This window comes from Rhopalosiphum maidis, chromosome 3 (assembly GCF_003676215.2).
Source record: "Rhopalosiphum maidis isolate BTI-1 chromosome 3, ASM367621v3, whole genome shotgun sequence".
Taxonomy (NCBI): Eukaryota; Metazoa; Arthropoda; class Insecta; order Hemiptera; family Aphididae; genus Rhopalosiphum; species Rhopalosiphum maidis.
This window is the reverse complement of record NC_040879.1, coordinates 54,435,895-54,460,511: the sequence shown is the minus strand read 5'-3', so window position 1 is coordinate 54,460,511 and position 24,617 is coordinate 54,435,895. Positions and strand designations below refer to the sequence as shown.

The window sequence follows — 24,617 nt, the reverse complement described above, 5'->3', positions numbered from 1 at the left end:
CGCAGTACCTACCAATCGTCTAAAACGTTTTTTTTTTTTTTTTTTTTTACAACAATTCGATTAATTTTTCATTTCATTGGTTTGTGTTGTACAAAAAAAAATATTTAAAAAAAATTCAATTGATTACAGATTATCGTTGCACAGATAGGTAATGCTTTTATTTTGTTATGATTCATCATTGCTCTGTTATAATTAATACACTAACACAGCTGGCTTGCGGTCAGTTGTTGTTGAAAAAACATTCTTTTTTGTAAATGTTGAATTTTAGTAATATCCTAATAATAAAATATTGATGACCAGAGCTTCTAAATAATTTTATTATTTTCAAGAACATTTCAGTTTTATGTAAGCTTTATAAAACAAAATATTTTTAATTTACTAACTATTTGCAAATAACATGTTTTTATTAAATAAAAAAGTAGATACCTAGTATGCTTTATATGTTTAATAATTACTTACTTTTTATTTGATCAGTATTGTCATTTTGATTATTCAAAAGACTTACGTTATGTTAATATATTTTATATAAAAATTGAATTACTTAAAAATAAATTAATTTTTATATTTTAGATAATCTAAAAATACATTCATTAAGTTATGGAGTTTAATTCCACTGTGAATGATCATAATAAAGTAAAATGGAGAAACAATCTGAACGATTTATCTGATCTTGAAGAGTAAGTTAAAAGCTTAATTCCCAATTTGAGGGTGCTATTTAAACTTAAGTTTCTTAAAATAGTTAAGTGAGTCAATTTACAGTAAGTTAATTGTTCTCTTTAATCAGCAACATTTAACATGTTTCATGGTACCATACAAAATGTTTAATATAGCTTTATGTTGTCTATAAATACAATAGATAAAACCATAATTATAATGTAAAAAATAATTGTCTAAAAAGTAAACTATTTTAGTTATAACAGATGTACAATAGTTAGCGATTAAATAAAACAGAAAAAAAAAACATAGATACTTTCAAATACAAAAATTGTTGTCTCTTAGCATTCGTATACTTAGTAAAAAGAACAAAAAGATGGACAAATCTATACATATGCTTCTCTACAAATGTTGTTTCATTTAAAATTCCAGAAATTTAATCATTACTTATTTATATTATGTTTAAATTACAGTGATTTGGATAATGAATTACCTCTTTCATCAATATCAGATTTTGGACACCTATTTGATAATCATGAAATTAATAAAATGAAAGTACAAAAATGTAAAATTATTGACTGTCAAGAAAAACAGGATAACAAATCATCTTATCTATTTAAAGCAGATTTTAAACGGCCCACTCATAACTATGAAATAAAAAAACACAGACCTCAAAAATATGAAACAATTGATTATCAAATCGAACTTGACATTAAACAGGATAACGAATTACCTCTTTCATCAATAGCAGATTTCTTGTATCCAATTAATCATGAGATTAGAAATGGCGGATTAAAAAAATGTAGAACTGTTGACAATCAACCAGAAGTAAACAACCAGAATAATGAATTACCTCTTTCATCAATAGCAGAATTAAAAAAATGTGAAGCTGTCGATTTTCAATCAAAAGAAAACATTAATAATAACAACAAATCTGAGTCAGATAGAATAATATGCAACAAAGAACAGAATACAATTAATAATCTATCAGAGAGATTCGAGTGTGCTATTTGCGGTAAAATCTTTCCTACGCGTATTCTTATAATTCACCATTTTCAAATTTCACTGTGCTATCCAGAAAGTTTGTATTATATTTTATGATAAATTGTTTGTTAGCAAAATAATAGCATGATATTTTCTATTAATTTATGCGCTAAAGTATACATTTTATTTATTGTTTTGTTTTTGATAAGTTCCTTGTTTTAAGTTATATTGATAAATAATATAATGAGTGCTTAAATGCTTGGAAGACTTTTGAGTATCATATATTATGTTATATATATATATTTATGTAACTTATTTTAATTTTCCTAATTATATTTAAGTATGTATTTATATACACAAATTTGTAGTAATGGTTAGATATCTATGCTTCTGTTATTCTATCTTATCATATATTTATAATAATTATACAAATATTAACTAGAATACATGAATGATGAAAATATGATATTGATATTATATTATAATTTATAATTATATTACATAATATGGTCTTGATAAAAGTTAGATCAAAATACCATATCATTAATAAAATAATTAATTATTAATGGTTAAAAAATAGCTATGGTAGCTAAGCAGGACACATTTCTGCATAGAATCGTTATTCGTGTACAATTATATACAAATTAATTCAATAGTAGTTCATTACAATTACCCAGTCTTAATTAAAAGATGTACTCGAGATCTACCTCTACCTATACAGAAGAAAATCTCCCTCAGTTTTTTTTTTGAAACACAATAATTTGTAAAATACAAATTACAATTGTTAAATATTGGAGCAAAGTCAGGAGACAACAAATTTTTAATATTCCAATTTCTGTTTTCATAGTCGAAATAAGACTTACTAGTTAAATAAACATGATATTGTCAATATTATATTAAACATATGTATATTTATTATTTATTTAGATAACAAATATATAAAATATCAGTAGGATAATTATTATATTTATATGTGTTACTAACACATTTTTCAAATATAAGAATATAATATTATATTATTATAGATAATATATTTTATTATTATTACAATTAAAATAAATAAAAGTATTACAATTGCAAAGAAATAAATGTATATAATTTTGTACAGTTTTACTACACTTCAATGTTTTTCAACCGATCAGCAAACACTTTTATTTGAGCATTTAAAGATTGCAAATTGGAAACTACACTTGTTAAGTGTTTAGGTATATGTGTTTCAATATTATTAAGTAATAGTTCATTTTTCTTGAGATTTTTCGAAGTTTCTGAATATTCAATATTAATATTGTTCATTGTTACGGAAAATGTCTTAACTAAAACAAATTATTGAAATTAAATTTTTATAAGCCATTTACAATTTTTAAATTAATAATTAACATTAAATAGTTAAATATAACGGTGTAAATCAAATAGATTTGTACAAAAATTAATTTTTAAATTATAATTATGTAATCTAAATTTAAGTTTTAAACCTTAACTGTAATACCATTCATATTTAATTAATTTTGTAGTTTGTAAAATTAAACATTTAACATTTCTTTATAAATAATATTTAAAATGTATTCAACAAATCTGACTAATGAACCATCAAAAAGTGAATGTATAAATTATTATTAAGTTAATGTTCATGTTTTACCTTTATGACGAAAAATATCTAAAATGTTCATTCTTTGTATAATATAGGGTAACAAATTTGATTCTTCTCTTGCTTTTACTATAGTTTCATAGAGTTTATTTGTTTTTTTATCCACTTCTAACCTTTGATCAACTTGTTTTGAAGTAATTTCTTGTATCTTCGGTAGCAAGTAAATAGCTCTGGATTCAATTAGATTAATTTGAGGTAAAATTAGTTTGGACAATCCCTTTAACATGCTAACTGCTTCAACCAATCCCACATTGTTATTTATACTAGCTAAGCGCATCTGTAAAATATATTAATAGTTGAAGCAAGAGGCGAATAATGTACTAATACATGAAAGAGTAAGTATTAATGATGACAACTGACTCCCCCCCCCCCCCCATCAGTGATAGTCAACTGTAATTTGTAATTTTAAAAACTGACATAGTTTTAAATTGATACATTACAGAATGTCACATCAAGTTTTGTGATATCTGTCTCTCGTGAGTTTCACGTATAGAATATAGCAAATATCTTTTCATTAAGTTCTGTTATTAATATTTGGAAAATGATTTTAGATCATAAATATCTATTTGAAACTTTAAGAAAAAAATACTTGCGATGGCAATTTGTTAATGCATTAAACAAAATTTTATTTTTAGTGTCTCTTACTTTTATAGTAGTATAATTTTTATAATATATGATTGTTTTATAATTTAATTTTATACATAATATATTTTGTAATCTTTTGTAAAATAAAAAAAAGACCTTAGTATGATATATAAACATTTATGAATAGAATTCTGCATAGAATATATATTTTTTATTCTAAAAAAAGTAGTATTTTATAATGATTTGTAAAATATACAATCTATTTATAATAGATATAACAGCTAATTTGAAATTATTGATTTGTTTTTTATGTCTAAAATAAAATGTATCAGTATAATAATAAATTACTGTACAATGTTATGTTAAATATAAACAAACTTTTATTCTTTTAAAATTCTTATTAAAAAAAAAAGTTTAAACTATCTTAAAAAATATATTGTATCAAATTATTCAAAAATCAATAATTATATAGTCTAAATTATAAAATAAATCATTAATATTTTATTCACTTTTATACCTCTTACCAAAATTGATTTTTCAGATCCAATAATTTCTTCTAGTTTTTGTAAACGTTCTTCTAATCGAGATATTTGAAGTAATTGTACAGTTTTTAATGTGCTAGGTTTTAAATTTTTTAATGTTACTTTAATATTCAAAAGTTTTGACATATTATTAATAAAAAGGGGCTGTTCTTTATCAATACCACTTAGATGATTTTCTAAAAATTTAGTAATAATGAAGTTTCTGAAAATAAAAATATAATATTAAAAGCAACCAAAGACAAATCAGAATACAATCAAACAGTAGTACATTTAAAATATAATAAATTATATTAACTAATAAATGAGAAAGTCATTAAAAAATAACATCTAGATTTATAATATTCTTTTACAAATTAAATTTAGAATAACTTACTGTAAATTAAACGTTATAGTGGTTTTATAACTTTCTAAAAGTCCATCAACACTATACAATTTGTTTAATAGTTTTTGTATCTGAAATCTAATACTAGCACATAGCTTTTCATTATGATCATTTTCATCCACCTTAAAATAAATTCTACCTATTATAATTTGATTATTACAATCTAATCATGAATTATCATTGATGGGTATTTTTATTTGTTTTATGTATATAGTATCTGTATTCTATCATTAATTATAAATAATATTTACATACATAGTTCAATGATAATTTAAAATTTGATAAATAAGATTAAAATACAATTTTATAATAATAATTCAAGTTGTTATTTTTTTTAACTTTTTGTTATAATACATGGCACTACCTACAGCTAAATAAAAAGTTTATGTATTTCTTAAAATCAATGAATAATTTTTGTAAGAATACATTGCCATCATTGGTTTACCTATAATTTAATACAAATAAAACAAATACTGAAAGGCCATTAATCTAAAGCAATTTAAAACTTAACATTAAATAATGGAAATTTACTCAAAATGTTTTAATATTTTGTTTAAAAGTCGCATATATTTCATTATTTATTAATTACTATTAGTTTTTCATGATTTCTTCAAAATGTTTTAGTCATTTAAAATATGCATTGTTCAACAAATAATTTGTTTTATTATCAATATTGTAATAAACTTATAGAACACTGTAATTTCCTAAAGTATGTCAACTGAAAACTAACTACTTGAAAAATGGATTCTTGTATCAACAAGTCTTCGGTTTCAAACTTCAATCTATAATATTTTTGCAATGGCGTTTCTCGTTCTCCTTGAGCAGCTAATTCCCAATATTCATTTCTAAACACATAAAATAATATTGTACTTAAATTTAGTATACATAAAAACATTTGTTAATATTTACATTAAATTATGTTTAATTTTGTATGATTTTTTGAAAGTATCAAGGATGTCCGAAGAGAAGTCAATATTACTTGAATCCACAAAATGTTTATAAGTTCCATATACACCATTTGTTTGAATATTAGAATTAACATCTTCAATTTCCTTGATTGTTAAAAATGAATATTATTCTTAACAAATAGATAGCTTACAATCAATTGCAATTTAAACTTTAACAAAATTGCTAAACCTTATATAATGTTCAAAATATATGTAGGCATGGTATTAGAAAACATAATTTACTACTATATTGTCTACAAGTAGTGTACTATTTCTAATCAAAGTCAGGCTTATACAATGCTAATGAGTTGTATAGATAGAGTTTTTAGATAATTAAATGAATATAATAATATAATATGGTAATATTTTGTTACACTCTTTATTCTTTAACCTCCCTAGATTTGTCCAACCTAGATGTTTTATCTAAACTCCTTTTTAACTTCAATATTCATAACTGTAATTATTTTAATTTTTTAGTTTTCAATGTTTTTGTGATAATTATGAAACACCGAAAACAATTTCTATATTATTAAAAATTTTATTGATGAATATAAATGTTCAAATCAAGCTCTACAACGATATGATGCATCTATAGCTTAATCATTGGGCAGAATAAGGTCTAAAAACATTTTAATATAGATGTTCCTAAGATTTATTGTTTGGTACTGTATAGGGTTTTACTCTCAATTACTAACAAAATTATTTAAACAATTCTTTACTAAGTGTTTACATGAGTCATACAGATATCAACATTATTATTTAATCATAGATTACATTATTGCTTATAACTTACTTAATTCACTTACTAAAATCCAAATTAATAGTAAATAAATATAAAATATAATTAAGTAAGAAACTACTAAGAAAACTTTTCTAAGAAAATACATTTTTATATATGTAAATAAATGAACCAGTAAAGATAATAATAATTAGCTAATATTATACATTTTTTAGAAACAACTCACCTTTTTAGTGTTGTGATTTTGATTTTTATCGGCAATATCGGTTTCAGATTGATTGAAAGCCTTAAAAAATCACTATATGTAATAGATTATAAAAGATAATTTACTGGATTATAATAATATACAGAATTTATTTACTTACCAAATTATCTATTATAAATCTACTCCTATGTAATTAAATACTAGCTTTAAAATTGTTACAAAGGAAAAAAATTAAAAATATATATATACATTTTAAAAACTAAAAATTTTACCGGATTATCAAACTTCATCAAAAGTATTTTGTCATCTTTAAAAATAGCAAGAGTATTCCATTTTTCTTGAAATTGACGGGGACGGTTTTTGAGTTTTTTCCAACTACTCTAAATAAAAAATGTTTACGTTAAAAACTATATTCAATCTGATATTTGAATGTATAGCTAATAACAATGCATGTTTGTTTATTTAATGATATATCTGAAGGAAAATATTTAATAGTACAATAAAAGTTTGATATGTAAGTACAATATAAAATATAAATTAATACAAAATTATAACTAAAATTAATTTATTGAATCAAAGTTCTAGTACCTAAAAACAAAACTTTCTTTGACATCAATCGAAAAACATAGTTTTAAAGTTTATAAAGAAGTTTAACCAATTAAATTCAATATGCCAAAGAATTAGGAGTAACAAGAAATTGAGAAAAAATGTTCTGTTCCATATAGCTTAAAACTTTTTATTGCCAATTTTCATTTCTTAGGAAATGCCACATTAAGATTTCTAAAAGTTATTATAAAGTGTGTACATATTAGGTACCTCCCGGCTCCCTACATATCTAACCATTGATAGAAGTAATTAATTATTATTTATGTAATTACAGATAAGTAAGAATAAAACTTTTCCCTAAAAGTACTGAAGAGGAACCTATTTTTTTCTTAAGAAAGTTCTTTATGTAATGTAATTAGTACATTAAAATTAGTAAACACAGTATAGATTATAGATATATGTATAATTTACATCTATTATGTTATTTATTTATTAAGAAGCAAGAGATTGAATTACTATTTTTTTTTTTTAACAATTAAGAATATTGAATTTGATTTATTCACTATTATATACCACTAAAATGTCAGCACTCACAAATATTAATTATCCTTTATTGCCTATCTATAAAGGTACTGGTTACATAAGATATTTTTAAAGACTTTAAAGATGCTGAGCTAGGTAAATAAGCACAATTATTGGTTAGAGTGATTATAGTGCCAATTACTGTTTTGTTTAATTAATTTTTATTAATTTGTATAAAATACAGTGGGTGTACTATATTATAAGATATTATTTTATTTATTATTTATTAGAAAATTCACAGTAAATAAAAATTCAACTCAGTAATTTAAAAAATACAAAACAAATACGTATACAGCATGCTAATAACTAAGATATATTTGATGTAATGAGATATGTCATATGAGCATGAGCGGATAAGCCTGCCGGGAAACTGGGCTATTCCCAGTGCCCCCCCTTCGTATTTCGGTAATGGGGCCCTTTTAGACTTTTTTTTCATGTGAAGGCCCTTTTTAAAATTTCCCGGTAGGCCAAACATGGCCTATCCGCCCATGCATATGAGTATACAAAATTTAGATATACGGTATATCCCATCATTATATACATTGTAATGTACATGTGAAATGAACCACCAACATAAAATATTTTTAATTTTCTATGAAATTAAGAATAAAACATAAATTAGGTAGGTATGGTACTTACAGATCCATTAAATTGATCGTCTTTGGAATCAATCATATTTTTTATGAGAAGTCAAGAAGGCAATAACGTCTAAATGAAATACAAATGATCTACTATATACACTACCAATTATTACTTGACATAATAATTAAATACAAAGTGCAAATCATCTAATACTAATCCTTTATAAAGCATTTAAGCATCATAAAATTACATATCATTTATTAAATAACGACAAATAATTTATCATAAAACAAATAATTTTTAATCATTATTTATAATATAAGATTATCATATTTTGTTGATTTCGAATTTTTATTGATACCTATTAGATATTTGATAAAAATATATTTTTTTACGTCAAAATGATTAAAATAAACTTTAACTGACACAAACGGGTGTGATTATGTAAAATTAGTAATTTATTGATTTAAAACAAAACCATTGATAAGAAAATATACAATCGTAATAGCCATCCACGTACAATAGGTTGCTTATAGCTGCCCCTTTACAATATTATGCTTACCTTCAGGCTACTATAATATTATAATATAATATAAAATTCGTATTAGCATTAAACACATAATAAATTTATTGATTAATTCTATTGTGGCAATGTGACCCACCAGAGAAAAAAGCTTGGGCATCTCTATTACTGCAAAAATATTATAGTCGCATATTATACATTATACAATATACATAGTTAAATTGTTATACTTTATATTATCCGTCACGGAGCCACCCATTGATGAAGATTAAATTCAGATAATAATACTACAAATTATTCAACATTCCGCATAATGTATACTGAATAAGACTTGATATCAAATTAAGCAATATAATTTTAAGTACTTCGGTATTAATGATTGTAACCAATAGAAATCACGAAATAATGATGGAAATTAATTAAATCTTTGGGTGTATTTATAATGAATAAACACAGATCTACAATTAAGGGATAGATTACTGTGTCACAATCCAGATCACTGCTTTCGTGTATTACTGTTTTTATATCATTTTCATTTTGTCAATGTATCAAATTTTGTTAAAATATTTCAATTATTTTCAAATACATTTCAAAAATGAACTTTTTTGTTCATTTTTGTGTATTACTGGTTATTTCTTAATAATTTAAATTTTTGATTTTTAGTATTTTTCATTAAATGTAATGAGAGTAGAAAGTCTTAGAAGAAACTAAAACTTGTTTGAGCAAGTAATAAAAATATGTAATATTTAATCATATAAATGTCATCTTCTGATTTTCATATGCACAAGGTAATAAAATACAAGTGGTCTGCAGCAATTACCTACAATTTTATCTCAAACCTGTTACGTAAATGGTATGATTATTCAGATTATTATGATAATTGGAAAAGGTTCTAAATTAATTACAATTTATTTTTTATATTAGGTGTTGTGGGATGTGGAAAAAGTTAACAACTTGGTAATAACCAAATTTAATCAAATACAAATCTTCAAATTTAATTAATTTATTATGAGTAATATTGAGTACAGTAATGTAAAATCAATAAGAATACTGTTAATAAATTTATAAATATAATGTAGATAAACAATGCACATATCAAATGTTAAAATCATGATGTAATAAAATGAGACTTTTGTTCTCAACTTAAACTTTAATATAATAAGTAATATAAAACAGTGATAGTAAAAACAATATTTTTTAACTGTTACAATTAAACAAATACATGCTTACGTTACAACCTTTCAATAAATGTTGTTTTAAATGAAAACAAATCTATGATAAATTATAATAATTAAGTATCAAGCTATATCAATTAAAAATAATAATCTATCATAAAGTTACAGTATAATGCAAGATTTTCAAAAAAAAAAAACACAAAACAATAAAATTACTTTACTTATATACCTAAGACAAACAAACACAACAATAATGGACTATGTATAAAACATTTAAATATAAGAAAAATGACTAAAATTATAATATTAAATCCATCTAATAATATAAATATCATATTAATTGTGTGGGTAATTGTTTCTTTAAGCCAATAATAATTTTAAATGGCAAACATCGAAAATTATAATGAACTGTTAATATTAAAAATATGGTTTATTGGTTAAATTAGTGATGACCATCGACCTTTTCTTAACATACCAAACAAATAGATTAAAATTAGTTTTATTATAAAAAATGAAATAAGTATATTTTAATTTTAATATAACTGATTAATGATAAGAATAATTATTTAAAGAATTCTTGCAGTATCTATTAAGTTCTTTAACTACATTTTATTTTCGGGTATCCGTGTTTTTAATTAATGAATAAATTTATTCGGTATAATATTATTAGTTATTTTGTCAGTCATAATTTATCTACAAAAAATACTTAAATACATCATAAGCATTATGTATGGTCATTTTTAATTTAAACAAAGTAACATCCCACTTGCTTGTTACATATTTAATTAAACAAGTAAAAATCAATTGATATACAATTTTCAACTAAATTCAATTCAATAATCTAATACGATCAATTATATATAGAACACAAGTATGGGAGTAATTATTTCATACATTTATTCAGTTAATTTAAGTATTTTAGTTTATACATAAATGCTGATGTTACAAATAATAAGTAGACATTTACCGCAACCAGTACACCAAGATAAGTATTTCATATTCTATACTTATTATTGATTAAACTGGATGCAAATTGTAATATTTATTTGTAGCAATTAATAAAACTTAAATTTTTAATAAACGGGAAAAAGAACAATATCATAGGAACGATTATGTTTTTATACTCAATAATGTTTTTATGTGAAACTAATCATTCCTTTATTCTGTTCTGGTCCAATAAGATAACTGGATAATCGTTTCTTAAGCACGGTACATCCAAAGGTACATCTCCCTGTAAATACAAAATGTATTATTATAATAAGAGAAATTTACTGATCTCATAATATTTAATATACATAAATTAAAACTATGACGTTCTTTCATGTTGATGGTTTTTATTTTCTTGAGTATTTATACAAAAAAGAATGCAAACATTCTGAAGTATTTATATATATATATGTATGACAAAATACTAAAATTGACGTTTACACATACCTGCCTCCATAAACACTACATACTATGACTTAGTGTAAAAACTGAACTTAACTAACAGATATTATTATTATTATTATCATAAATCTACAAGTGTTGTAGTTAAAATCTCATTAACTTACATATTTTTATAAATTATATTTAAGGGTCTTATCACTAGATAGCTTCCTCGCTCCTAATTTTAAGTTGCCTTTTTTTTGTATATCCTCTAAACTTATTTGTTTAATGTATATATATTTTTTGTACATTCTGTACATTTCATATTTTAATAAAAATAAAAAATAATAATAATATCTTAAGGAAAGAAAAAAATACGATGAATCAAGATTAAAAAAATTTATTTAACTAATTGCCCTGTTTAAATTCCAAGTTATATAATCATTATTTATAAGCTGAAAATTTTTAGATAAATGAGATATAGAATTTTTTTTATAATAACCAATCAAACTTACTTGAGGTTTTAAATGCTGATTACTGATTTGTTTTAAAGTTAATTTTGATCCTATTTTTGTTTCTGCATAAAATTCATGCGCAATATCACCATCCTCATCGATATACATTGACCTGTGGTAAAAATAAGTTATCAATCTATTATTTCTTTTAAATAGTATAATAAATAATATTATGCTATTATTCAATTGTAATTATAATCTTGTTAAATTATTTTTTTTAAATTGAGTTATGATTTTAATGAAAAAGAAAAAATTGAATTCATTTTACAATAATTTAAATGGTAAAAAATGTTTTACTCACCCTTTCCTGTAATATACAAATGGACTTAAAGGATTTTTCACAACTGGATCATCTGGTAGTTGGATGTCATGGTTATTATGGTTTTTATGATGCTCGTGATATGGGGAGTTATTATCAGTTTGATCTTTGGTATTTGGTTGAGGTGAGCTTCTAAATAACTTTGTGGTTTTTCCGCCCATTATTTTTACAGCTATAAAACTTCTTAAAAACTAACTGTAAAAAAAAAAATTATATATTAATTTATGACAAAAATTATACGAATATATTATCTACTAAGTACCTAGTGATTAAATATTTTAGTGACATAAAGGACAAATTTCTCGTTTTGAGTTAAAAAAAAAGAAAGAAAAAATGAATTTGAAATAGACTAGCAACACAAGCAACCAATTTCTCGACAAACTTAACTAATAATTGAATAAAAGAGAAAATAATAAATGTTATTTATTTATAAGTGTCTTAGCCCAACATCTGTTTTGTCAAAACAATATATAACAACTGCCTATATATATAAGTAGGTACCTAGTTTTATTGTTTTTTAGTACTTACATATTTGTAAAAATACTATTAAAATACCATGATATAGACATGAATACATGATAAATTAGACCATTAAAATAAATAAAATTTATAAAATGATTTATTAATTTAAGACCTAAGTAGAGTTGTACATTATGATAACATGAATCAACAATGTTAACTTCTAATAATGTGTTTAGGGGACTGCAGCACGACCATTTGTGTATAGGCAATTCTTTGTATACTTGACTAGTTGCGTGTCTTGTGTCTATGTGTGTAAAGAAAATGAACGTTTTACGTTAGCGTCAAATATGGATTCCTCGAAACCCAAATCAATGACGATGAATAACGACACAATATTATGAAAAATTAAAAAACCGGGTTGTGCGACAAGCTGCTGCCAGCAGTTACCGCCGTGGCACCGTGTCTAATTTACATAAATTAATTTCAAAGTTATATATTAAAATTATTTCACCTATTTTTTAGCCAGATATTTTTCTCTCATTAGTCATACTTTCAAAAGCCTTGGTAACAAAACAATCAAAATATTAAAATATTAAAAATTAAATAACATTCTATGTTGCTGTAACATTATTGTTACATAAATGTATAATTTTACTACTATGATAAATATATAATCATAAATTATTATTTACAAATTTACGACGAATATTCAAAAATAAATAAACTGGCATGTGTTGTCTCCGACTTACTAACGTGTAAGACATTGATTATAAATAGTAAATACTATGGATTGCTCACTGGGTGGTTTTTCGACGGAACGATAAATGTCGTGTAATGCTGTAGAGCGCTGTCAGCGCGTAATTATAGTAATGGCCAGTATTGAAAATTAACAGTTGATCTACTTGGTTTTATCGTACTTACTCTGTAACCATTAAGCGAACTATGTGAGCCTATACTTATGACAACGGCAATGCGTATTTATAATCAATGGTATAATTATATAAAATTTACGTTCAGTAGAATTCATTTTATGCTGTTTGCTTTAGTATTTAAGTCAATTGACCTATTATCAAATTTAAAGGCAAGAATATTATCTAGGGCATTACGTAGGCTTATGTAGATATTATAATTTTAAAGTGAGTGATTAGCATTTTAAAGTTTTAATAGTTTACGTATATCAATAAAAGCCTACGTGATGCCCTAGATCAGGGATGGGCAACTGAAAGTTATTAGAGAGCCAATTATTAGAAAATTAAAATTTAGCGGGCCAGAGTATAGAGAGAAAAAAAAAGGTCATTCAAAATATGCATTTAAATTTAGCATAGACGTAGCATAGAGTATAAACGAACGACTTTAAAATTGTATGATGTAATTTGAAAATGTAGCGCGTGCCGATAAAATAGGTTCGAGACCCGCCAGTTACCCACCCCTACCCTAGATAATAATTTTAAATTTAAGTTGAATAATAAGTTAGTTTATTCTAATATATTAGCAAAGAGCATAAAATAGATTCTGCTTAACTCAGATTTGTTACGGTGTCGGGTGTACGTGTACGTAAGACGAAGATAGCACTAAGCGGGTAGGCGTCCTCTAAATACTATCGTTTGTTGTCTATTGATTTAAAGGAGCTAATTTTAATTACTAACACTGATGTGCACTAGTCTACAAAGGGATGATATGTGGGCGATACCTACGGTTGGAAATAGAATGTTTGCGTAACGCCACGTCAATACGTTATGTAGTGCTCATCGCGTCGACGTGTCCAGCATAAAATACGCAAAAGTTCTCGTATCAATTTATTGACTCTACTAGTGCGATTTAAAATTATTTTTTCCTATCGTATTTTTTCAATAAATTGAGTTATAATACATCAAAATCATAGTATTATTAATAATTTGTGTACAACTTATGCCAAATTTTAAATCTGACTAAACCAGAACGAGAATAAAACAATACAATTCTAGTGTCGCTTGCATCTCGTCACACATTGGCATCAGGAACTCCAGGTGCTACAATTCTATAAGCAAGTTACAAACGTATCCATATATATCGATGAAATTAATTGAATACACAGCTCGTATGGTTTTTATTTTAAAAGTAGTAATATTTTAGATTTAGATGATATGAATAACACATTATTATTCATATAGCTAACAGGGGAGAGTAAGAGCCATGCGTAATTATTAAGTATTTACAATGGGGGCCGGATGTTCATTGATTTAACTACAACAGCATTAAATTAAAATTTTAGACGAGGAACATAAAAAAAAATATAAATGATATTGATATAATTTAACTTTTGCAAAAAGAAAAATATTTACACATAATTGTACATACAATAAAAAAAAAAAAGGTAGATTAGTGAATACCTATTACTCTGCAGTATGTTGTACGATATATTAAATTCAAGTGGGTTACTGTAATGGACAATGTGAATTCAATGTAAAATTATTATAATATACGAAAAACGATTTTGTGCGGAAAAGACGGCCAATCAGACTATATTATCACGAAGTATATTTCATAATACTCGTGTGTTTTTTTTGTATCGCTATTAAAATAATTTATTTTGCTAATATTTTGTTGATTTAATGTTGATATAATTTTTGCAAAAAATATTGAATTTATTATATTCTTAATAGTATATATTTATACCATATATCCATATTATATTATTGTTATTAACTTTTTTGTTAAAACACTTGAGACCAAATATTAATATAAATATATAAATAACATCTTAAAACTAATCATTTTTTAAATAGCTTTAATAATAAGAATAACTTATAAGAAAGCTTGTATAAATGTTGAAACTTTTGACTAAGTAAAAAAGATTTAAATAAAAATATCAATAATTTCTCATACCTATCATAAGCACAAAAAAGTCAAAAATTTAATCATGGATACAATTTCAAGTCTTTTTGTTATTTGTTTTTGAATAATAATAAAATATTTATTTTTGACAAACTATAAACTTGAAATGTTTATAAAAAAAAACTGTGTTTTGGAGATTTTAAGGTTTTATAAGAAAAGTTCAGGAGAATCATTATATTCAATTTTTAATCTTTAATTATTAAAATTGGAAATTTTATGAGATTTTAATTACAGTTTGCAGTTTTGCAATTTTGAATTAAATTTTCCAGCTTTTCAAGTGAGCACTAATTTTTTTATTAGCAATATTTAAAAAATATATACAGAAATTTGAAAATTTAAATGACTATAGCTTAAAATTAGTGTAAATATTTTGAAAATGTATTTCTGTTCTGAAGATAAAAATTTAAGTTATAGTGTTATGCTTCAAATGTTTATGATTTAATATTTATTGAATATTAAAAAAATAAAAAAAATCATACAAGGAGAAATAATTATTTTACATGTAAATATCCAAATTCATGAAAATTATTAAATCACTCATATAAATTGTATATGGCTTTTTGGATTTATGGATTAATTTTAAGCTTATTTACAGTTTACAGTATTTACACTATGAACATATTCCTATCATAGTAAAAATAAATTCCAATATAATATTGCTATACTTAAAATGGAAAAATAAAATGTTATGGTGAAATATGGTAACAAATTTAATCAAATATTTGGTTATACAAAACAAATAATCAAGTATTTATGTATCAGTAATTAATAATACTGCAAATTAATTTTAAATAGATATCCAATTTACCTATAATATCCTAAAGTTAAAAATAAGGTTTAAAAATTTTAAACTAGAATTTATTATTCATGTACTCAAAATATCTTTTTTTTACTAAAATATTTAGTACAAAAGTATTATATGCTACATTTTAGGATTTATAAATTATGTAAATAAAATTTAATTATTAAATAACAAAAAACAAGTAAAGATTCAAATCAGTGCTACAGCTTAAATATCTTTAAAATGTTGTCCACTAGGAATTTTTATTGTCAATGCTTAAAATATAACCACTTTTATGTACTTATAAAAAGAACAGTATAACAGCGGTTTCTAAACTTTCTTAACCTCAGAGCCTTTTTTTAAGTAGAAGTTTCTTGTAGAGCCCACAAGAAATATTTAATGTTAATTTTTATCTATCTGTCTTTTGTGTAAATTGATTGTGGTATACGAATGAAGCCCTTGATAAGCCATTGCGGAGCATAGTTTGAGAACTGCTGGTGTATAATATTATAGTAGATTTTAATTATGAGTTGCAGTTATATAAAATAGTTATAATTTCAATATTGTATTTTAATGTGACTACCACCAATACAATACTTTAGCAATATGTATTATAGCATTTATATAATTAAAAAAAAAAAAATAATTAAATAAATAAAATAAGATTAAGTAACAAGTATTTACCACAATAATAATAATATATATAATATATATATATATATATATGTATTTAAAATATAACGAAGTTGAATAAGCAACAAAAATAATTCGTAATATGGAGGAATTCATTAAATAGAATTACGTATTCATTAACAATGAAAAAAATATTCTTAAAAATATTTCGTTAAACAGGAAATTTTATAAAATGAAAGTTTGTTATATGGAAGTTTCACTGTACTAATACTACCAAATTGATTATGCTGAATGCATAAGACAGAGACACCTCCAGAGTGTAATTAAATGTAATTATATAAATAATATATACTAAGTGTTCTTTGTTTATATTTTTATTTTTTATAGTTAGCTAAATTAAATGATTTTACGAGTAATATTAATATTGCACAAAATAGTTTTTGACTGTACTTGGGAAATAAGATGGATGTGAATATAAATATAATTTTATCTCAGAGGTAATATTTTTCTAACATTAACATCTTCTATTGAGGATAAATTATGTGTATTGTAATTTTTTGAGGAAAAATTAAAATACTCGAATAATGAATGTACTTTTATACTTTTGTACTTAAAAAAAAAAAATAAGATTATAAAATATAATATAAGAGGATCTCTCATCCGCATGTGTTGTCTCTGTCTTACAAACGTATAACATAGTACATTTTCGTTTACCAGTTTCAATAGTGTGCTTTTAGTGTTAATATTATAGTGAATTGACCTATTATCAAACTTTTAGGTAAGAACATTATCTGTGTTCTTTCGTTAGTTTTTTAGGTGAGTTACGTGTATGAAATTATTAAATATTTCAAAATGATCATAATTCACTTAAAAATTAAAATATCGTAAAAAGCCAACGAGAGAACACATATAATGTTCTTACCTAAAAGTTAAAATAAAAAACAGTTATATTAAAACTAAAAGCACACTATTGAAACTGGTGAACGAAAATTTACTAAAATAATGTGTATAAGACGGAGACAACACAGGAGGGTGAGACGTCCTCTTTATTTTTTTTAACTTAGTTACCAATCAAAGCAAAATAATAACTTTTATTTAGTTTTTAATTCTTGTACAATATATAATTTTAAATTCAACAAGAAAATTGAATAATTTAATTTATAAATTTGGAATATAGGTAATCAAAGGGTGTGGTTATAATTAAGACAATTAATAAAAGTAAGACATAATACCTTTAATTAAGACAGGAATTAATTATATACTTAACACTACACATTGTAATTAATAAAATAGATTTTTCATAAAATAAACTAAGTAATAATGATTTTGTATTATCATTAAGCTTAGTAAATAGACTTATTATTTAATGTACATGTAAATATTATCTACAACATAAGACACTACTTTGAAACACAAGAAAGAATTTAATCAATCAGATTGTATGCATAGTTAATGAGTTTAAGTATATTAAAATAGGTATTTATATATGCCTAATATACTATTTGTACAAATTATAAATAATTAACACTCACATCAGAAGATTAATACTCTTTTAATTGTTGAATTAAGATGTATTAATGTATTGAGTAGTCCATATTTTCCAATGAAGTCAATTAAAAAGCACAGCTGTGGACCTGAACTTAACTCTGATGATTAAAATATAAAAGTATATAAATACATATTAAGCGTAAGAGATTTAAAAAATATATGTGAATAAGTTTAACCAAGTTGCTAATAAAATTAGTACTATAATTTAGTACAGAAATTCAATAGAACTTATAGCTTAAACTAATATTTCACAGTTAATAATTAAAGAAATTAAGTAAACGGGTAAAAACTAAAAACCGTAATTAATCGAACCATCGTCAGTTCATTCGGATCATGTCGCTACTCATCTTACATTTTATCATTGATTATTATTTATCACGGAAGTCGAACACTGATAAAATTAGCTTATCTGTTATCATATTATTTTCATTATCATATTTATCCTCCAACCACGTATTCTTGTCTACCTTTAAAAAATTTAATTTTTATTACAACCTAAAAAAGTAAACATTAAATTTAATATTATTTAATATTAATTTCGAATTCGTATTGTATAGCAGCGTAACATTGTAAATACTGTACTTCACTATCGTTTGATAGAAGTTAATATATTTTATTAATTCAATTAATTGTATCCTGTTTAGTGAGTGTTTAAATTGCAAAGCCAAGTAGCCCGTGAGTTGATATAAAACGAAAACACAAGTGTTAGTATGCATAATATTATACAAAATATTTTTTATCGATATACCTATTTAAGAATTAAATTAATTTTTATAATAACTCAGCAACATTCAATATTTTCATGGAAAATATCATGTTGGTATATCAATATGTATCAATGCAAAATCGAGTAGGTGTTTAAGAAATGTGTGATAGACATCCCGTATAAATATAATATGTATGCTGTATATAGGTGCATACGACTGCATACCTTTGTCATATTTGTCAATATTTGTTGATACAAATTTGATATTGAAATATTGTTTATCTATTTAGTATATATAATTATAATAGGTATCCATTATCCATGGCACTGACAAGTATTGATACATAGTAAATATAGTTACTTGTTAGTGTATAATATTTTGAATTTTGTATTATAAAGTACATCTATAATGTATGTAGGTACCTTATTCAAAGATGGTTGTACGTCATGTTATGTAAGTATAACAATATATTATTATGACTACTGTCTATAGTAGTAGATGTATTATAGCATAAAGTTTTTTTTTAATTTGGATATTTTTATATTGAGATTTTTGTAAAAGGATGTAAAGCGTTATTACAATCACAAACATTAGCATGATATGAGTGTATGATTTATTTTATTAACTATTATATTATGTGCTTGTCTCATAAGAGTATTCGTATGATCCCACCTCCTTCATAGAACCACAGCAACCATTTCATTTTGGATTATGGGTAGGTAATGGAACGTGGAACATTAGTGGTCATGTGACGAATAGAGAAATTAAATATTTTTGTCTTGTACCGGTAAAAACTGAATTTTGGATGTACAAGGTGGTATTTTAAGCATACTCATCCCATTTTTATTCCTTAGTATTTAAAGTAGAATAACTAAGTTTTCATACAAATTTTATTTACAATAAGTTAAAACTTTCAAAAAAGTTACCTGATTCACATTTTGCTTTAAAACAAGATGTTCTCATTTGAAAAACCAAAATTGGTATTGCCACATGATACTCCTTACATCTTGTGAAAAATCTAAGTACCTACTCAAAAATATTGTCTTTAATTTCATTAGAAAATTCCAAAAATCAGAGTTTGATTATATGCATAATTTAAGCATAAAAATGGTGTGAGCATGCTAAAATAATCACCTTGTATACAAAATATAACCATACCTTTTTGTATATTACCATAGGCGTGCGCAGACTTTAATTTCCGGTCGAGCCTGGAAAAATTAGTGCCCCAATACTTAGACAGTGCCCCTAATTTTTTTGGACACATTAACATACTAAGTACATACATTCTAATTGCAATAATTGTAAATTTAAAACTGTATAATATGTATATACCTATATAAATAGAATCAAATTGTATGTGCAATGTGCATACAACATTAATGTGCTAGACATAAGTACTTGTATATTTTTTAAGTTAAAAATAAAATTACATATTATATTAATACATACCTAATGCATGTTTTTATATCTAACTATACATATAAACTTAGTAGGTAATATATAAATGCGTAATTATGTAATAATTGATAAATTTTCTTATTTTTCATAGGCAATTAGAGTATAGGCTCTTTAGTACTTTTTTAGTCATACTATAGGTACATATTTTGACATTTAGTGCACAATGTTTTAGTTAGATAAATAAATCAATAAAAACTATGTAGTGGTACACATATATTTTTATTTTATTTCACTATTACGATAAATACAATTTTCATGATCTCCAGTCTCAATGAATATAATGAAGAGTTAAATTTAATATACACAAATTTGAAATTTTTCTATGCCCCTAAATATTTTAAAATTTCAAACAGTTATTTTTCTTAATTATTTTACAATTACTGATTATTTTATTAATATTTGATTGTTCGTGTATATATTGTAATGGTATGCATATAGGTATATAAGTTATTTCAATAAAAACTAATTAAAGTTGATTAATTTAATTGAATAAAAGTAAAAAGTATTTATTTTTATATGAATTTAATATTTGTTAGATATCTACATTTTTCCTCATATGCGGTTCAAAATGGTATGAAATTGACTTTTTATTTCTTAGGAAATCAAAAATATTTTTATTATTGTAATTGTCTTAAGATTAATGATAATATTAAATAACATATTATTATAATAATATATATTTTTTAATTATAAGCAGACGATTATCATGAAATATAACAATATAAACAATTTAGCCTCATGTTTTTACCCAAGTTTCCCTAATTAACATATAAATAATATAAATTTGTAAATAGTAGCTTATCAAATTTTAGTTGATATTTGATAAATGAAGTATTGTAAAAATACTTCTTTCATGTGTTTAAAATATTTTTAAAATATTCTTTCCTTAAAATACTTCAAGTATTTATAAAATGTAAATACTTTTCAAATATTTTTAGTTATTATTTTATTAGTTTGTAATTTGTGTAACATAGTATTATACTAATATTATTACTATGTATATACTAAGTACCTATTGTGCCTCAGAAACATGATATTTTTAAAGTTATCGTTCAATAAGTTTTGGACTACCTACATCCCTCTTCCCCTCACAACACGTCTAAATCATTTCAATTAAATTTTAAAATTAATAATGCTAACAAGGTCTGCTGTTTTTACAATAGTCTATTATTGACTGCTGAGCGACGAAGGTCAACCTTGACAGTTTTTAATGTAGATATTACATAAATAGATGCTCTGAATTCTACAATAAATTTGATGTTCCGAAAAAATATACTATCAGTTTCTCAGTATCGTGGAAATAAATAATAATATAATATAATATAGGTAGGTACTAACATAATATAGGAATATAGGATCCTGTAGCCTGTATGGTATTGACCGTCACAAATAAAAAATGTCAATAGATTTACCTTACCCTAAACATTGTTAAATGTAAGTTATGTATATTATGTTCAACATAGTAAACAAAAATAAAGTATAGGTCTAAAATTATTAACAATTATAAAAATTATTTTATTTTTTGTAACCAACAAGGCAACAATAACATTATACAGATAAAAAATATTTGTTATTCACGACCAACGAATCCCTTTTTTAATGCGAATTTAAATAAATCCAATCTCTACATGATGAAATGAATTTATCGTTAAAATGTCTAGTTTTTAACTATTATATATTTAAGTATACGTTGATTACCAGTCAGTTATATAATAGAATTTTTTTACATATATTTTTACACACAGTCGTGCGCAGACCTGAATTTCGGGAGGTGTCTACAATATTTTTGAACTCTTTTCTTAATTTGGGCCCTCTCTTAATAAGACATGTGGGTACCTACATTTAATAAATTATTATGTACGAATAAACATTACTTACAATTTTTCTTTTTGTCACCAACTACAACTAGAATATAATATTTATAACCATCAATAATAATAAAATGTCTATTTGAGACTATTATTTATATTTATTATAACAAATATGGACTGAGCCCAATTATACATAATATGATAATACTAATTAAATTTTTTACAATGAATAACAGCAATAATAATTGTGAAAATTCAAATTAAAAACATAAATAACATAATAAAAGATACAACAAATGCTAAAAAAATGATAGATCACTATTTGCCATACGCATCATTCTAATTATATTCTAATATTTATGTTGCACTTATCTTGTTTAATAGAAAATAATTAATAAAATACAGGCTTAGTACTCAGTAGTGTTAAAAGTATATTGCAACTACTAATTTCTACTTGATCATTTATTGTTATTTAATTAGTTATTAATTATAATTTATATTTTTTACTTTAGGTAATTATCATTATGTTTGTGTTTTTTGTGTTATTTTTAAATTGTTTATTTTTTTCATAATTCAAATTATTTAGATTGTTTATTCGTCCATCTTTATTAATTAGATAACTCACTTTTCAATTCAATAATAATATTTAATGTATAATGGTAGAGAAATAACAATAAACGATTTTCCATCATAAACGCGAATCCAAAAAAGCAACGGCAAAATAGCTAAGCATAAATTACCTAAAAGACGTAATAGCGAATGTTCAAAACAGCTAAAGTGTATTATTTTAAAATTATTATTCTGATTATTTATCTATATTCTATGTCTCTATATTATTTATCTATACTCTATATCTCTATAGTAATAATAGTATTACTTATAAATTATAAAGATACAGATAATTACAATCAGATTTATAGTGGTTTTAATCATTTACTTGGATTGTGTCATCCAACATTTTGTAAATTTATAGAAGGGTTCAAACAAGAACAAACCAACACAGAAATTAAAATAGAGCGGACAAAACTCAATAAAAAAAATCAAGATACAGCATTAAGAATTTTAAAAATTCAAAAACAATGTACGGAAAGAAATATTGTTAATTATTTAAAAGGCATAATAATAATTATATAATTATAATTTATCAGTACAAGTACCTATACATTTTTTTATTTGATGTATGACTAAACACTGATGTATCACCAAACACGTTTAATAATAATAATAATTTTAAAATAATGTACTTTAGCTGTTTTGAAAATTTATCGCCATTATGTCTTAAGCCATTTTATGCTTAGCTATTATTCCATCATTATTTTGACATTCGCTTTTTTGGATTAGCGGTTTTGACAACGTGATACCCAATATAAACATATTTTAATTTTTTTTTACATTTATAGTATTAATAGTATCTATAAGTATATGCACTTAAACATTACATACTATTACTATTGTTTACTTACGATTTGTTTTGAGTAGAATACATTTACCAAAAGAACCTCGTATTTTCTTCAATTCAAAATTGTTTTTAAATTTTTTTTTCCGTTTTTGAGAACCACATTTAAGTGGCATGATTTTAATTTAAAAAAAATACTTAATATAACAACGTTGGCTCAGTTGTAGAAATACTCGTGATTAATATTTAGTAAAGAGTCAACTTATAATAGTCCCATGCTTATAGCAGACAAATAACAGATATCAATTGGTTGTATTTATTTTCCACTTCACTAAATATATAATGATGGTCTCTAATCTTATCATGGAATTCGGGAATTACATCACATTATATTAATCAGTGATGTATAATACTTCTAGTACCATAAGTTTGAAGTTATATTTTCGTTGACAATAACATCTAACAGTTATAATTATAATTTATAATAAGTTTTTTCAATGCAAATTTAAAATATTTTATGTCTTATTATTGTTTTATTCCGAACATAATTTTTTTACCACATATTTATTCTAGAAACATCAGTTAAAATACAGGTCCACATATATATATTATATTTATATATACAGTCAGGACTTAAAGTTTAGGGCCCCAATA

The 24,617-nt window shown here is 23.6% G+C and overlaps 2 protein-coding genes across 3 annotated transcripts; both read right to left on the bottom strand.

The window, feature by feature from the left end:
* Positions 1-2,751: 2,751 nt before the first annotated feature.
* On the bottom strand, positions 2,752-8,577 carry LOC113558785 (dynactin subunit 2-like). Its single transcript, XM_026964325.1, has 9 exons — positions 8,451-8,577; positions 6,956-7,063; positions 6,705-6,764; positions 5,702-5,844; positions 5,523-5,637; positions 4,784-4,914; positions 4,393-4,612; positions 3,275-3,560; positions 2,752-2,951 (listed from the first exon to the last, which is right to left on the bottom strand). The coding sequence occupies exons 1-9, from the start codon at positions 8,484-8,486 to the stop codon at positions 2,752-2,754; spliced, it is 1,299 nt and encodes a 432-aa protein (XP_026820126.1). The 5' UTR covers positions 8,487-8,577.
* Positions 8,578-10,382: 1,805 nt separating this feature from the next.
* Positions 10,383-24,235, bottom strand: LOC113556115 (tumor suppressor candidate 2-like). Of its 2 annotated transcripts, none has more exons than XM_026960876.2 (4): positions 24,031-24,235; positions 12,276-12,488; positions 11,975-12,086; positions 10,383-11,322 (listed from the first exon to the last, which is right to left on the bottom strand). In XM_026960876.2, exons 2-4 carry the CDS (start codon positions 12,452-12,454, stop codon positions 11,242-11,244), a joined length of 372 nt encoding a protein of 123 aa, XP_026816677.1. In that variant the 5' UTR covers positions 12,455-12,488; positions 24,031-24,235; the 3' UTR covers positions 10,383-11,241. The 2 variants fall into 2 exon arrangements, with proteins under 2 accessions (XP_026816677.1, XP_026816676.1); XM_026960875.1 differs by lacking the exon at positions 24,031-24,235 and adding an exon at positions 18,576-18,934 and having other exon boundaries at positions 10,386-11,322.
* Between the last annotated feature and the right edge of the window lie 382 nt (positions 24,236-24,617).

What these genes read in the sequence shown, in the direction of transcription:
- LOC113556115 (XM_026960876.2), bottom strand. Translation starts at nt 12,454, where the DNA reads ATGGGCGGAAAAACCACAAAGTTATTTAGAAGCTCACCTCAACCAAAT. An exon ending in TTTGTATATTACAGGAAAGG is followed by an intron (nt 12,087 to 12,275) that starts GTGAGTAAAACA and finishes TTTTTACCACAG; the next exon opens with GTCAATGTATATCGATGAGG. An exon ending in ATCAGCATTTAAAACCTCAA is followed by an intron (nt 11,323 to 11,974) that starts GTAAGTTTGATT and finishes TTGTATTTACAG; the next exon opens with GGAGATGTACCTTTGGATGT.
- LOC113558785 (XM_026964325.1), bottom strand. Translation starts at nt 8,486, where the DNA reads ATGATTGATTCCAAAGACGATCAATTTAATGGATCT. An exon ending in ACGATCAATTTAATGGATCT is followed by an intron (nt 7,064 to 8,450) that starts GTAAGTACCATA and finishes TTTTTTATTTAG; the next exon opens with AGTAGTTGGAAAAAACTCAA. An exon ending in AAAATCACAACACTAAAAAG is followed by an intron (nt 5,845 to 6,704) that starts GTGAGTTGTTTC and finishes TTAACAATCAAG; the next exon opens with GAAATTGAAGATGTTAATTC.